General features: G+C 40.2%; 1 protein-coding gene across 13 annotated transcripts in view; it reads right to left on the bottom strand.

Moving 5' to 3' along the window:
• GPHN (gephyrin) overlaps positions 1 to 15,797 on the bottom strand; it is a 357,972-nt gene that overhangs the window by 56,498 nt on the left and 285,677 nt on the right. For 6 of the 13 annotated variants that reach the window (XM_077322479.1, XM_077322474.1, XM_077322481.1 and 3 more), the window contains one exon: positions 13,327 to 13,368. The exons of the other annotated variants lie outside the window; for them this stretch is intronic. In XM_077322479.1, the coding sequence (XP_077178594.1) occupies positions 13,327 to 13,368 (42 nt within the window). The remainder of the gene's footprint in view (positions 1 to 13,326; positions 13,369 to 15,797) is intronic. 13 annotated transcript variants of the gene reach the window in all.

Below are 15,797 nucleotides of genomic sequence, written 5' to 3'. Positions count from 1 at the left end.
CTGTAATCTTCAGAAAAGATTCAAGAGCTTACTTACCTTTTATAGATCATCATAATAAGATTAGCACACAGTTAAAGTCAGCTCTTCATTATGGGAAGTTCAATTAAAGATGAAGAATCAAGGTAAAATGAATTGCTATACAAAGATGAAGATTTTCCAACCCAACATGAAAAGCTAACTCTCATGAAGAACATTTCAACTCATGTTTAATACCATACATAGAATATGACATCAAACGCGATGTTTCAAGAAACAATGGAAAGCTAACCCATAATATTAGATAATTTATGGGAAAGCTTACCAGTTATCATCACAGAGACATGCAGTATGTGGAACCATCAGCAGAAACCAAATTAGTTGTCACGCACATACACACAAAGTGTGGACTAAGATACAGGGAGGGGTAATGGATTAGCTTAGCAGGTAAGCTAAAATGAAGGAAGCAAGATAAGCAAAGCACAGCAGCAACTATGAAGTGAGAGCTATTTTCTTCTCTTATAAGTTCCATATTTATTTAAGGCTGTAAACAGGATATTCTTCAATAGTGCAAATAATCCAAGTTGTAGATTTGCATTATATGTAGAGATCCTATTTATCATCTTAAGAACAAGATGTTTTAGTCTCATACAATAATCTTTGGCTTTTTTAAACAAATACTGAACTAACCAGAAAGTACAGAACCTAACATTTATTCCAGACTGCACATATATATTTGAGTTTTATGAGAACACTGCCAGAGGAAAAGTAACACAGATTCAGCTTGTGTCACTGCTTTGGTAATGTTTGAAGCAACTAACAATATGAAGGCATTCAAAAACAAAACATGAGGCCCAAGAAAAATATATTTTATTTGTTGAGAAGATTTCTGTTGGTTCTTGCAGTATGGGTGATTTTTCTCATATATATTACAATAATCTGCATTTTTGAACATTTTCAGAGATAGACGCTACTCTACAGAGTATATGTGTAAATTAAAAATTAGAAGTTTACTGCAAGAAATTCCAAATGTGATTTTCCCTAGAAATCCTTAGTTTCTGAAATAAGTATTTACTTCACTTCAGTCCCTTCGTGCTTTTGTGTACCTTTTTTGTGTCAGGACCTTTGAATGATGTTTAAGGAAAGTCATTATAGACAGGTGGGAATCCATTATAGATGGGGGGGGGATCCCTTCCTCCTTTTATCTTTATTTTTCTCATCCTGATACTACAACCAGATACGGTTCCCAGCTTCCACTACTAGGCCTCCCCATCACTGCCACAGTCAAGGAGAAAGACTGCTCTCAGTTACCTTTCTGGTTTATTCCCCCCTTCACTGATGCTGGTGAGTCCCATGAAGCTCCTAGAACTGCTTAGACTTCCCTCTACTACCACTGACACATTTATTTCCCTTATCCCTCACTTCTGCCAGCCTGCACATGGCTCCCAGCCTCCATTGCTTAGTCCACCAAAACTCCTGGCCCCTCATTGGCCCATTATGCACGGCCGCCGAAACGGCGATTTCGGGTCACGTGGAAAACGCGGAGGGGGAAGACGCGACGCACACCGGTTATGCACGGGGCGGGGCGCGGTGGCGGCAAAACCCAGAGTAACCGATTACGCACACGGCGATCCGGGCACCGCTTCTGGTTGCGCCCCGGTCACCCGGAAGCTGCGCTTTCTTCCGCGTTTCACTGACGCGACTTTTTTGGCGGCATGCACCGAAGCTGCGGCTGGTTGCAGTCGGCTCCATGCGTTATCGGTGATTTTAGTCGCCGCCATTCCACCCCGAATGTGCGTTATTTCACCCGTGCATAATGGGTCACTGTGAAGGTTGAAAGCAAGAAGTGTGGGCCTCGGCAGCTGGGCTCACCAAGGCATTTTCAGCTCCCAATGCCAGTGAGCCCTGTGTAGATCCTGGGCACTATTGCTGGGCCTGCTGAAGCTTCTCTCCCCACCATCAAGGAGGAAGATGGCAGTGAACTGCCCAACAGAGAAGGAGGTAGGTTCTTTCTCATTATATGCATAGACAGTGAATTTGTCTGGGGGGAGATTTAACCCCCCCAATGTTTTTTTGAAAGTTTTCAGATTTTTATGCAAACCAAGGGAATACCCCAAGCTTACAGAGCTATCTGTTTTCGACAATAGTGGCACCAATCCACGGATTTACATATTCACAGATGGGATTCACAGTTAAGAAATAGTTTTATAGATTCTATAACTGAATGTTATCATTTTTTCCTTTCTTGAACTTAATATTTATTACATCCAATAAATAGTTGTGAAGCAGAAAAATATTCTGACGCTGCAGACAAGCAGATAGGTTTATATTTATTTGGGGTCTCAGATTACATTTTGCATGTTCACTGAAGAGATTACTTAATCTATCCATTTTTACCAAAATTCCCTAGCAAAATCAATTTCAGAACATCAAAGACTGGGTGCAGAAGATCCCCCCTTTCTTTCTCAATATACTACCATCACAGCCCCCCCCCCAAGATCTAAAAATGCAACTTTGAAATAATTTGTACTTCACAAAATTACTGATATATCTCTTGTTTAAGACAAAATAGTCAGTTTCCCCACAGTGATGATATTTCACTTAAGGTTGTTTCTTTCACTATTTTTGAATATATTGTTACTAAAGAAAAAAGTGGGGCTAATTCCATTTTATTTTTAAACTACATTGTTACATAGCACTTATTTACACACAATGGTCAGTGCGGCCTACTTTTAAACAGGCATTTTACCAAGGTAGTATGTGAATGAATACAGGAAATTATATTATTATAGATCATAAATTCCTAATGGAGCTGAAACTATTTCTGTTAAATAAGGGGATGAAAGAAATCCCTTCCTATCCCTTTACCACCTTTTATTAAGAAGCTGGCAACAGCTAACCACAGAACTGAAAAGGAGATCCTAAGAACTAGTTTCATGCAGTGGTTAAGAGGGTTGGACTAGTATGTGAGAGACTCACTTTCAAATCCCCACTTGTGCCAGAAGAGCTTGCTGGATGACCCAGTTGCATTCCCTCAGGCTAAGCTACCTCATTGTTGTGAAGATAAAACAGAGAGCAGGAAAATTACGTAAGTTGCTTGAGGTCCCATTGGGGAGAAAGACAGGATATAAATGAATTAAATGAATAAATACATAAATACAACCCTTAGTTTGTCAGTGGACACAGTGGGCATTGTAGTTATCCAAAACTACAATGGAATCAAGTGTAAGTAGAAATCAAATTCCTTTTTACCCCTTTCAGTCACATGTGAAAATCAGTAAGAAAACCAGACAAAACAAGACTGATGCAAAAGATTTGAGAATGAAAAAGAAAGCTTATTCAGGATTTAAAATGCTTTGCAACCCTTAAGTTTAATAAAAGGTTGGGGGAGAGATGGTTTTGTAAAGTTTGATTTAAAAATGCATATAATGGATGCCCAGAGAAGAATTCTACCATCCTACTCTAGACAGATAAATGAAATGCTTTTGTCATCAGAATAATTTTTTTCTCAATAGGGATGGAAGAAAACCAATGGATTACTTACTCCAGCATCATGTCCTAAAGCATATATGACAAAGGTATGCATGGAATTTTATCCACTATTCACTAGAAACAAGTAAATTACTAATTTAGGATAGATTTTTAAGGAAAATAAGAAAATATACTCATATTGGTTGTAATGTTGGGAGTTAGAATAGACTATTCGAGTGTTAATTTATACTTTCAGTGTGAATAACAATCCCCAATATGAACTGCTCTCCTTTAAAGTAAAGATAAGTTCCCCACAAACAAAACAAGAAACAGGAATTAAAAAGCAATTATTCAGTAATGTAGTACTTGGTTCTTCCATATTTGGAAAAACCAAACTACATGGCAGACTTTGAACAATAAAGGTGTAAGCTTACTAATTAGAAAATGTTGGGAAGCCTTGTTGTTGTTAGGTGCGAAGTCGTGACCGACCCATCGTGACCCCATGGACAATGATCCTCCAGGCCTTCCTGTCCTCTACCATTCCCCAGAGTCCATTTAAGTTTGCACCTACTGCTTCAGTGACTCCATCCAGCCACCTCATTCTCTGTCATCCCCTTCTTCTTTTGCCCTCGATCGCTCCCAGCATTAGGGAGTCCTTCCTTCTCATGAGGTGGCCAAAGTATCTGAGTTTCATCTTCAGGATCTGGCCTTCTAAAGAGCAGTTAGGGCTGATCTCTAGGACTGACTGGTTTGTTCGCCTTGCAGTCCAGGGGTCTCGCAAGAGTCTTCTCTAACACCAGAGTTCAAAAGCCTCAATTCTTTGACGCTCGGCCTTCCTTATGGTCCAACTTTCGCAGTTATACATTGCAACTGAGAATACCATAGCCTTGACTAAACGCACTTTTGTTGGCAGGGTGATGTCTCTGCTTTTTAGGATGCTGTCTAGATTTGCCATAGCTTTCCTCCCCAGGAGCAAGCGTCGTCTTTTAATTTCTTTGCTGCAGTCCCCATCTGCAGTGATCTTGGAGCCCAGGGAAAAAAAATCTGTCACTATCTCCATTTCTTCCCCATCTATTTTCCAGGAACTGAGAGGGCCGGATGCCATGATCTTTGTTTTCTTGATGTTGAGTTTCAAGCCAACTTTTGCACTTACCACTTGGTAAAGTGTATCTGAGAGACCGCCTTCCTGCCTATACCCCCAAAAGAGTCTTATGCTCCGCCACCTCCAACTGGCCTCAGAGGAGCGTGTCGGACCCCAACAAGGGCCAGAGCCTTCTCGGTCCTGGCACCCACCTGGTGGAACAAGCTCCCTGAGGAGATCAGAGCCCTGCCCAAACTTCCACTGTTCTGCAGGGCCTGCAAGAGGGAGCTCTTCCACCAGGCATTTGCTTGAGGTCGACCGACTCAGAACACCTGCTGGTCCCCCCAGACGCCTGCTCATGACTCTCCCAAAGTTACTGTTAATTGTTTTATATTATAATTGTGGTTTTATAATCTTTTGATGTTATATTGAAAGTTGTTTTGATGTTATAGTCTGCATAATGTTTCATGTCAGTTATATTGTTCTGTGTAAACCGCCCAGAGCTGCAAAGAAATGGGCGGTGTAGAAATATAAATAAATAAATAAATAAATAAATAAATAAATAAATAAATAAATAAATAAATAAATAAATAAATAAGAAAGAAAGAAAGAAAGAAAGAAAGAAAGATCACAAATTCATCAGGCATTACAAAAACTGTGGTAGGAAAGATATGACACCACATGAGTACAATGGCTAAGTAACAGTGTGGCTAACACTTTCACATGATAAACTGGTAATCTGTATTCATCTATAACAGGTGTGGCCAGACTATGACTCAATAGATGTTCATAGACTACAGTTCCCATGAGACCTAGCCAACAACATCCCGGCAGGGGCTCACGGCCATCCATGGACATCTGGAGAGCCACAGTTTGGCCATCCCTGTAGTGGGATGGCCAAGAACCAAAAAAACAAAAAAACAAAAACAAAAAAAGAGTAGAGATATAGAATGTAAATGTGAGAAGGAGAAACATTTGCTAGGCTTTACATTCATAAATATGCATCCATATTCCCACAGTGCTTACCAAGAAAGGACTCAACCTCATGCCCTTGACAAAGTGGACTCTAGTGTATGAAGGTTTGCTGGAATAAAAAATGTTAATTGTTAAGGTGCCACAGGACCCCTATTTCTTTTTGCTGCAACAGACTAACACAGTTGAAATAAGTTTTATGTCAAATTTCATCTTGTCAGGTCATGTTCAAATAACATTTGTTTGTGTACCCCATTTTGAGATTTAATAATAAGACCTTTGCAGTTGTTGATTCTATTCAGACATTATGAATCTGATTTATTTTCAAGGCTTGCATACGCCTTCTGTTCTACTATCACATGCAGGGCCATGAACAGTTACTGGTAAAGAAACAAACCCCATATGTTACAGTATTTGCATTCACAAGTCATTACAAATGGGAATAAGACTGAAGACTTTGCTAACCAAAAGTTTCCTACTGTGGTACCAAGTAAAGGAGGAAACATGCAGATCTGACACTAAAACAAGTATGACCTCATCTCAAACAAATCTGGCATGCAACTCAATTTCCCTATTGTAATAGGCTTATAGACCTGAAGACAAGTTAATAATTATTTTAAATTTTTTGAGAGATTAATTTTTTTTTAATGTACTTGTGGAATACCCAACTTGTTTCACATTTCTCTACAATGCTATAGTTTAAAGTTGTTCTTTGTTTTCAGGTATAACATCCAGATACAGCCATATGATAATTCTTTTCTAAAACAGCCAATCAATCCCCTCGAATTCATAGTAGAAATTAAACTATGTCAGTACAACAAAACAAACAACTGAATTCAAGGGGATTGATTGGCTGTTTTAGAAAAGAATTATCATATGTTTGTAACACAGTTTACTAATTTAACAGGATTAACTTTTGCTTATATATTCCCATTGTCAGTTCATAGTACATGCGCGGTGCCCGGATCACCCTCCCCCACACAGGTCTGCAACCTGAAAAAGGTGCGGACCACTGCTGTACAGGATTGCATAGCTCGTCTGTCAAACAACAGCAGGTAGACTGCTGCTTGGGCCAGAGGTTGAGAAGGCTTGACTTAAATATCGGGTTATTGACAATAACTAGTTAATTATAGATATCGTTAGTTGCATTATTCTGTTGGCAGCAATATATAAAATGATACCTTTGATAGCATTAAGCTGTCCCAGGTGTTTTGTTTTGTTTATAGCATTGGATTGGATCTAGCTAGACCTGTTTTTCTACCTAGCAATAGGGAGATTTCAGCTAATAACCCTCCTTCTGCAGCCACCAAGACAACTTCTATGTAGTACCCAAAGGTATCCTGACACTCAAGACCAGGCCCGTAACCAGACATTTTTTTATTGGTGAGGCAAATTAGTTGTAGTCAGCCCACAATTCTTTATTTATTGATGCTTTACCAAATTTTTTTTACCAATTTTCTACTTGAGACTCAAGGTCCCCAAATGCAAACTGCAGCTATTTTGCCAGGCATCTCGTTGAAGTTGACAGAACCAATACCATCTACTGCCCTCCCTCCCCAGAATCCCTCCCCTCCCCTGACCTGAATCCTGAACCAACTAACTTTTGGAGTCAGTGTTATATGTTTAATGATGTTACCACCAGTTATGGAATGTTAGGAAACCATTGTTATGTTATTACTGTTGTTTATTGATGTTATTACTGAATTACACTGTACTATCCTTATGTTCCCCTATGTTCTGTGTAAACTGCCTTGAGCCACAGGGGAGGGCAGTATACAAATATAAATATAATAAATACAATAAATAAATAAGATGGATTACATGATACAGAACATTATCAAATAGCATGAAATATCTAATCTAATAAGCAATGAAACAGAAAGACTAATTTTTTAAGAAAAATGCAAAAAGTATCAGACATGCTGTGTCAAGCCCGGCCCCGATTCCTTCTCCCCGCCCTCCCGCAGTAAGTAGCTTCCCGGGTCACAAGCTTGCGGCCTGGGAAGTTTTTTACTGCGGGGGGGGGGCGGGGAGAGGGAGCTGCGGCCCGGCGCCATGGCCTTTGCGGCCCGGCACCGGGCCGCGGCCCGCAGGTTGGGGACCACTGATGTAAGGACCACATAAATGAGTCACTAATTTAACTTTGAAATTCTCTTTTCAGGGAGACTTATCTGTTCTCTTCTGTTGCCATCTAATACTAGTGGGGAAAGACTTTTGCTCGGCTTCCCTCAAAGATCCTTCCTTCCTGCCCTATATTTTAATGGTTATTTTTATGTTTTATATGAATTTTGCTGGTATATAAATGTTATAAATTAAACTAACAAGTAATTAAATAAATAAAATTGATGTCCATCATAAATCATTCACTGAGTCAGGACACCTTCATTAGGCCATTCAAAGAGGCTGTCATTGATTCCCTGAAAATCCGCCCTACAGAAAAATGATGTGGCCAATTATTGCCATTTTTCTAATGAGAGAGCAGCAGCAGACCAACTAAATACCTTCATGGATAGTTCATGTGCTCTGGATCCTTTTCAATCTACCTTCAGGCCAGATAAGGCAATGGGACAGAGATGATACTGGTGGCTTCAGCTCAGTGGTTTACAAAGTGGGATTACCAAGGGAGGTCAATAAGAAGTAAGTGGATGGGGGGCACTGGAGATGGACCCCTTTGATTGCATTGCATTGTTCACTTACTTATGACTGATTTATGATGGTACCATGTTAGTAAACTGGACTTTAAGTTGCTGCTTTTGCATAGAGCTGAATAGGAGTGCGCAAAAAAGGAGGTATTTTTCAGGTTGTGGGTATATTGAACATGGAAAATATCCTTTTATTCCCTAATGCTGGAATATCTGTAAATATTTGATAATTTCAAAAATTTTTAGCTCCATTATAGCATATGGCAGGCTTTCTCAACTAGGGTTTCATGAAACCCTGGGGTTTCGTGATGGCTCCAGAAGGGTTTCACCAACTATATGGGAGTTAATTAATTTTTAATATTTTTATAAATCTTCAAAAACTTTATTGGGTGGTATGACCATATATGGTCAAACTGACTTGTCCCCCCCTCCAAAACTGGCCAAGGATGGGCCCAGATAAGGTGGGAACGGGAGGGGCACAAGCCATACAAATCCTTGCTGTCTAAGGCTCATCGCAAGTGGTAGTGAAATATGGTATTAGTACTGAAATATAGTAGAAATGATCAGAATTTTTAGTAAATACTCCACCGGCATGCTGCATTCAGAGAAACTGTCATCACTGTGTGTGTTTTACATTTTTATTAGATGTCACTTCATCCTTTTAATTGTACTGACTTATGTAAACTCTCTTGAATTGGAGCTTTCTGTATATCTTTGCTAATGTCTTCTAAATCTGGATAGCAATCTTCAGATGCAATGCAATAAAAAGGTCTTTGCTGCAACACCAGTACATTTTAATCTTGTTCTCACTTTTAAGCCCAAGATTGAATTATAGAACAGTTCCAAGAATCAGCTGTGAGGCCTTTTCGAGACACTTTGCAGATAAAATCTTGTCACTCCGCCACGGCCTCCCTCCTACTTTAGATACAGAAAGTGAACTAGAGGCCCCTTGGCCGTCTTTGGAGAGTTCACTGAGTAACTTCAGATGACTCATGCTGGCCGAAGTGGACAAATTGCTAAAGACAGCGAAGCCAACCATTTGCCCTCTAGATCCATGTCAATCATGGCTGCTAAAAACATCCGACACAAGAGTAGTAGCCCCCCTCCGGGAGATAATCAATCTCTCCCTTTCAACAGGAGAATTCCCGGAGAGTATAAAAGAGGCGGTGGTTCGCCCGCTACTCAAAAAATCTTCTCTGGATCCACGACTGCCATCCAATTATCGGCCCATCTTGCACTTAGCGTTTCTGGGGAAACCGCTTGAATAAGTAGTCATGGACCAACTGTCTGCATACTTGGAAGAAGCTTCGGTCCTAGACCCATCCCAGTCTGGTTTCCGGCCTGGCCCTGATGGACGACCTCCACCACCAACTGGATCGGGGCGGGGCGGCACTGCTTATATTATTAGATCTCAGCAGTGTTCGACACAGTAGATCATGAGCTTTTAGCTCACCGCCTCACTGATGCCAGGATCAGAGAGATTACCCTCTACGCTGGCCTACACTTATCCTTGATCCAGAAACTGCAACTGGTCCAGAACGTGACTGCCAGGGTCCTCACAGCAACACCTCAAAGGTCCCACATCCAGCCCATCCTCCAGCAGCTGCACTGGCTCCCGGTTGAATTCCGGATCAGGCTTAAGGTGTTGGTTATTACCTTTAAGGCCATACATGGTCTGGGCCCAGTATGCCTGAGGGACCACCTCTCCACCTACATTCCTCAAAGAGCCTTGTGCTCTACTACATCCAACCTCCTGGTGGTCCCTGGCCCCAAGGAAGCCCGCTTGACTTCAACCAGCTTTCTCCATTCTGGCCCCCACCTGGTGGAACAAGCTCCAAGAGGAGATCAGGGCCCTGGCAAAACCTAGACAGTTCCACAGGGCCTGCAAAAGGGAGCTCCTCCACCAGGCATTTGGTTGAGGTCGACCAAACCACCGCTTCCAGTTGGCCCCCAAACTCCCCCCCTACGACCAACACTAATCGGTTACCCACGGGGTCCAGTAAGAATTGAGCTGAGACTCTCACAAATTCTATTTTATAATGTTATTATTATGATCTTGTTAAGTTATTATTGCTATAATGTTATTACTGTTATTGTTATCTGTTATCATATTAATTGTATTCTTTCCTGTTTTCTGTATACTGCCCTGAGCCCGTGGGGAGGGTAGTATATATATATATATAATAATAAAATAAAATAATAAATAATAACTATAAATAAAAGTGCCTTTCTAAAATGCAAGAAAAAGATGAAGAGAGAAGACAACATAGAAATAGCATTCAGCACAATAAACCCCAAAAGTAACAGCAGATATCTGGAAAGAACATACTAAAATCCAATCATTCAGGTGTGTAGCTGCGTTGGTCTGAAGCAGCAGAACAAAATTTTAGTCCAATGGCACCTTCAAGACCAATGAAATTTAAGCTTTCGTGTGCAAGCTTCTTCATAAATCCAGTCATTTAACCCTGCAAAATAAACCTGAATACGAAAGTCAGAAACTGAGTTCTGTATTCTAATATGAAGAAAATAGGAAACTGTTTGATCAGTCCTTTATAAATATGCCTTTTACTCTGCTTCAAAATATTTGATTTTTCTTCTCAAAGGAAGCTCCAGTTCTCTCAAAATACAGAACCAATGGACACAAAGTAGCAGTTTGAAAGGGTGCATATGAGACTTCTGATTATTAAGATTATTTTTCAGGATGTATTTAATGTCTGACACATACTACTATTTGAGCTTTGAAACAGTATGGTTTAAGCATGACTTAAGCTTTAATTGAACAACTGTATATACTATTCTGCCATTTAGTCCAGTATTCAGTTTCCAGAAGTATCCCTCTGGGTGCCTCCAAAGCACCCAGGTTATATCTATTTAGGTTATAGCCTTACCATTTGTTTATTCTCTGGCACCAATTATTCAAGAGCGGACTATACCTTATATTAACTAAATAAATATCAGGCTGCCAGAGCATTATTATACACATCAAAAATAAGCCAAATAAAAATGATGGTTACACTAGTACTGTTTACACTTAGTCCTGGCTAAAGGCAAAAACATGAAATGAAAAATTAATAATCTAAAATGAAAAGGCTCAAGACTGCTTTAGAGTTCTTAAAGAGAGAACTATAAGACATCCAAAATGGACTGGTTGGTCCCATTAATCCCCATCACTACAAGCCTGTACGGCCCTTCACAGTTTCGGGCCCACATACCTAAGGGACCGTCTTCTGCCCTATGCCGCTTGCAGGGCCTTGCGCTCTGCAGATACCAACTTACTGACCATTCCTGGCCCCAAGAATGCTTGCCTAGCCTTGACCAGGGCCAGGTCCTTTTTGGACCTGGCCCCTGCCTGGTGGAATGAGCTCCTGGAGGAGCTACGGGCCCTTGAAGAGCTTACTGTTTTCCGTAGGGCCTACAAACGGAGCTCTTCCGCCAGGTTTTTGGTTGGGGCTAGTACTAGAGCAGGTGATATGGGTCCTCCTTGCAACTGAAAGTGGTGGGTAATAAATTCAAATAATAATAATAATAATAATAATAATAATAATAATAATAATAATGGTACCTGGCCATCTGGTACTGAACATCTTACTTTCTCGCATGCTGCCTCGCTAGGGCCTTCCTGTTTCAGGGAGGGCCATGGGATTTTTTTTCTGCCATCTATTAAGATTTTTATGTCATGTGGTTTTAATGGGGATTTTATTCTATGGATTTTTTGTACATAACCCGCCGCAAGCCAATTTCAAGAATGGCGGGCTATAAATCCAATAAACAAACAAATACTGAACTGGCTGGAGAGCCACCGAGGACAATAAACCTTTGGTCTAATTAATGAACAAAGCAAAAGAAGCCCAGCTGTGTGTCAGGAAAAAAGTTCTAATCTTCTCTTACCAAGTCCTCTCATCCCCTTACGTTGAACTACACTATACTTTGGAAATAATGATGCCAGGTACTTGGGTATTTAATTTGGAGAGACAGCATACATTCTCAGGAAAACAATATGTATTCAGATTTCTGCAAATCATAGTTTACTGAGTGTCCCATCTTCTTGATTGTATTTGATTTATACTATGTAATCTGCTTCAAGTCTCAGAGAGAAAGACAAACTATAAACAATGTACATAAATATAAGACCTGAACTGGGCGCACTGCTGCTGTACTACCTGTACGGCAACACTTTCAGCATACTTGGTCCCATTAAATGCTTCTGCATTTCACATAGTTATCTGGTAATCTGATGCTCTCAGAACTCTGGTGTGCAAGCTACTTCCACAAAAAGCATGAATATGTAAACATGAGCACAGTGCAGGTTGCATGGGATGCCATGTGCACTATAGTGCATTGCGTGGTGATGTGCACTGCCAAGCACCACACTTGGCTGAGAATGTGAAGGGAACAATATCTTTACATGCACAGAGTGGTATGCAGAAGGACTCTGCATGCACAGAAGGCAGAATATAGCAATTACATTCTGATGATTTTTGAGCAACAAAGGATGCATGCCAAATCTGCACAAGGTACATTTTACACCCAATGCATCTTCAGCCCTTTCTGACAATTGTGATTTCAATTCTGTTCCATGGAGGTTATGCGGAGAATATGACCTATGATTCTGAGTTCCTGGAGATTTCCAGTGTTTATAGGTACTCCATTGAAAATAAAAAGACTGATGTGAAAGCATTATGTTGAATGAAAAAGTGATTTTGCCACCATTTCTGAAACCTCTGGGTATACTGTAGTAAATATATAATGGTTAAATCTAAAAAGGCTTCTATACCAAAGGAATTCATAGATTAAAAATGCAGTAATTTGGATACATTGTTAAAATGGCTAACCTATCCACAAAGTTCAAGAAATACTAATAAGATTCTGGGTAAAGCAGTTGTTTAACTGTACTGCATTTTGAGTTTCTTATTTAGCCAGCATTCTAATAAAGAAATAATTCAAGATCACTCCTTTGAAATCTATGGTACTTAGGAATAATTGCTTGATTGATCTTTATACTGAGGAGCTAAGGCAGTATTAAACCATGCTGAACATGGCTGCAGGATAAGCATGCAGAATCAATCCAACAAATGGATTTTTCCTCACTTGTGCACAGTGCAAGATCAAATAAAATTTTAAAATGTTTAAATAAAAGGGTAATGAGTGAAATTTTGACAGTGACAGAACACATGCAAAATATACCTCAGAAACACTATAGGTAGATGAACACGAAGGGAGCCGAGCCTGGTTGTGCAGTGGGGAAAAGAAAACACTGTTAAAAAAGGAAATGGTGGCACAGTAAGGTTTTCTGTTTAGGTGGTTCCAGCACTGATATATTAGTAGGGGTTTCACCTGGTTCCTATAACCAGATTCTTTCAGATGCAATTATTGTATATGATAGGCCATTTAAGGTGGAAGCTTTATGCAAGTATTTTTAGACTATTGTTACATCAACAATTCTAAATGAAAATTGAGTTTTAAGTCTCCTCAAGAGGTAGAGTTTAGTGAGTATGAGCCCAATATAAAATGAAGAATATGTATTTTCAAACACAGTACTGAATTTCATAAGTTTTTATCTGAAAACTGTTTTGAACTTCTTTCCAAATAAAAAAGCATCCTCTTGGGTGGCTGATTATTTTTATGTTTCCAGATATCAGTAAAAAATGAGAAGTTGGAGAGGATTAGAAATTTATATGTGAAAATAGTTTCACCACTACTTCAAATGCTACACAATGATCATGCTTTATGAATATGTTTATGCAGATCTCCTTGAATTCTATGGAATACACTTCCTAGTAAATATTCTTAGGATTACAACTTTTCAGAAATCATCTCAATGTGTCTATTAGTCTATTCACACAGAACTCCAACAGTGTGGAGCTTAAACATGGCAGTAAATGCACACTGGACATACTGGTCCTACATATAGACATATGATTTGAATGAATTGGACTCAACAATGGAAAATTGAAGGGTTGACAGACTTCAGTATCTGTTTCTATAAGAAATCCCATGATCCATAATTAAAGCTTATATTGCAAGAGTCAGTACTCAAGATGTGTTAGCATTTGAAGCACAACTAATATGTGTTCAATCACTCTGAGCATGCTTTCTCACTTAAGGACAGAAGGAGAAGTCACTGCAGCTGATCAAGTTCAGTGTTTTTTTTGCAAGATCTCCAAGCAAGCACCAGCTGTTAAGTGATCCACTGGAAATCAGGCAGTTTATTGCCTGCTGACAGAGAGTATTTTGGTGTAATACGCTGTATAACTTTGTGAGCCATAAGCCATAGTCAAGTAGAGTTGCTACCTCTAGGTTGGGAAATTCCTGAATATGTGGGGGATGGAGACTTGAAAAGGCAGAGTAAGAGGAGGGACTGAGTCTACATTCTGAAGTTCTCCAAAGGAACTTATTTTGTTCTTTGAAGATCACTTGTGATTCCAGAAGAACTCCAGAGCACACCTGGAGGCTGGCAACCCAAAAAGAGAATTATTTTTATGGGTTCCTATAGTAAGGCATTGGCTAAACATTGTAACCATTTATGACAAGCCAATATTATTCTGTCTCATGAATTCATGAATATATTTAAATTATGAAAGGATTAATATCTTAATTATCTAGTCAAAGTAACCCATGGTATCATCATTTCCCCCCTAAACACTATGTGGGAAAGCTATTCCTGCTGACGTTCAAGATCAGAAACTTCTATTTGTTTCTTTTCATGCTGCTTTGAATTTGCTTGAAGGCACAGGTGTGGACATGGATCTGATGGCAGCTAAACCTGTCTCATGATAAGACCATTATGACCTGAAGGCCTGGCTCAGTGTACCACCTTCTCCCTGTTTAGGCGGAGGGCGTATTTTAGCCTGCCTGCCTGGAGAGACTTATGGATCCAGATGGATTCTTGAATGTTCTGTATCCAATGCTTCCAGGTACCTCATTGGATGATCTAGTCAATGACCAGGTACCCCTACCCCCGGTGACATCCCCTCTGCCCCTGCCTCAAACAAGCCCCCTGGTATACCGAGGAGTTACTTAAAAGGAAAAGGGAACACAGACAGCTAGAGCAAGTGTGGAGGAAGATTCACGACAAAGCATTAAGAACATCCTATAGTAGCGATCCCCAACCTGTGGGCCGCAGACCACATGTGGTCCTTCGACTAATTGGAGGTGGGCCCCGAAGGACGCCTTCTCTCCCCCCCCTTTACTTCATCCCCCCCCGGCCCTTTACAACACACTTTGGGTGTCATTGTCTCCCATCACTCCCAGATGGGACTATCTCATTGCAGAGAAACAAGCTCAGGGTTCCCATTGATTTGTCATTGTCATGAGTTAAAATTTCCATGAAAATAAAATGTTCCTTATGTTCATTGTTGTGGCGTGTCTGTATCTTATTTTGAAGGAATGTTTAAACATTACCATAGCGATCAGAGATCGTTAGGGCAATGATTGAGAATAGAGGAGTAAACTACCCCCCCCCCCCACCGGGCCTCAGTAAAATTGTCAAGCGTTGAGTGGTCCCCGGTGATAAAAAGGTTGGGGACCACTGTCCTATAGGATGCTTATGAGATCCTATGAGATGGAAGCGAAGATGGTTCAATGTGAGTTTTATGCAGTCTACACTGCATTTCCAACCTTATACCCGGCACATTTAGAGCAATCCAGTCTCTTAT

Source organism: Paroedura picta, chromosome 2 (assembly GCF_049243985.1).
Source record: "Paroedura picta isolate Pp20150507F chromosome 2, Ppicta_v3.0, whole genome shotgun sequence".
NCBI lineage: Eukaryota > Metazoa > Chordata > Lepidosauria > Squamata > Gekkonidae > Paroedura > Paroedura picta.
This window is presented reverse-complemented; position numbering and strand designations above follow the sequence as displayed.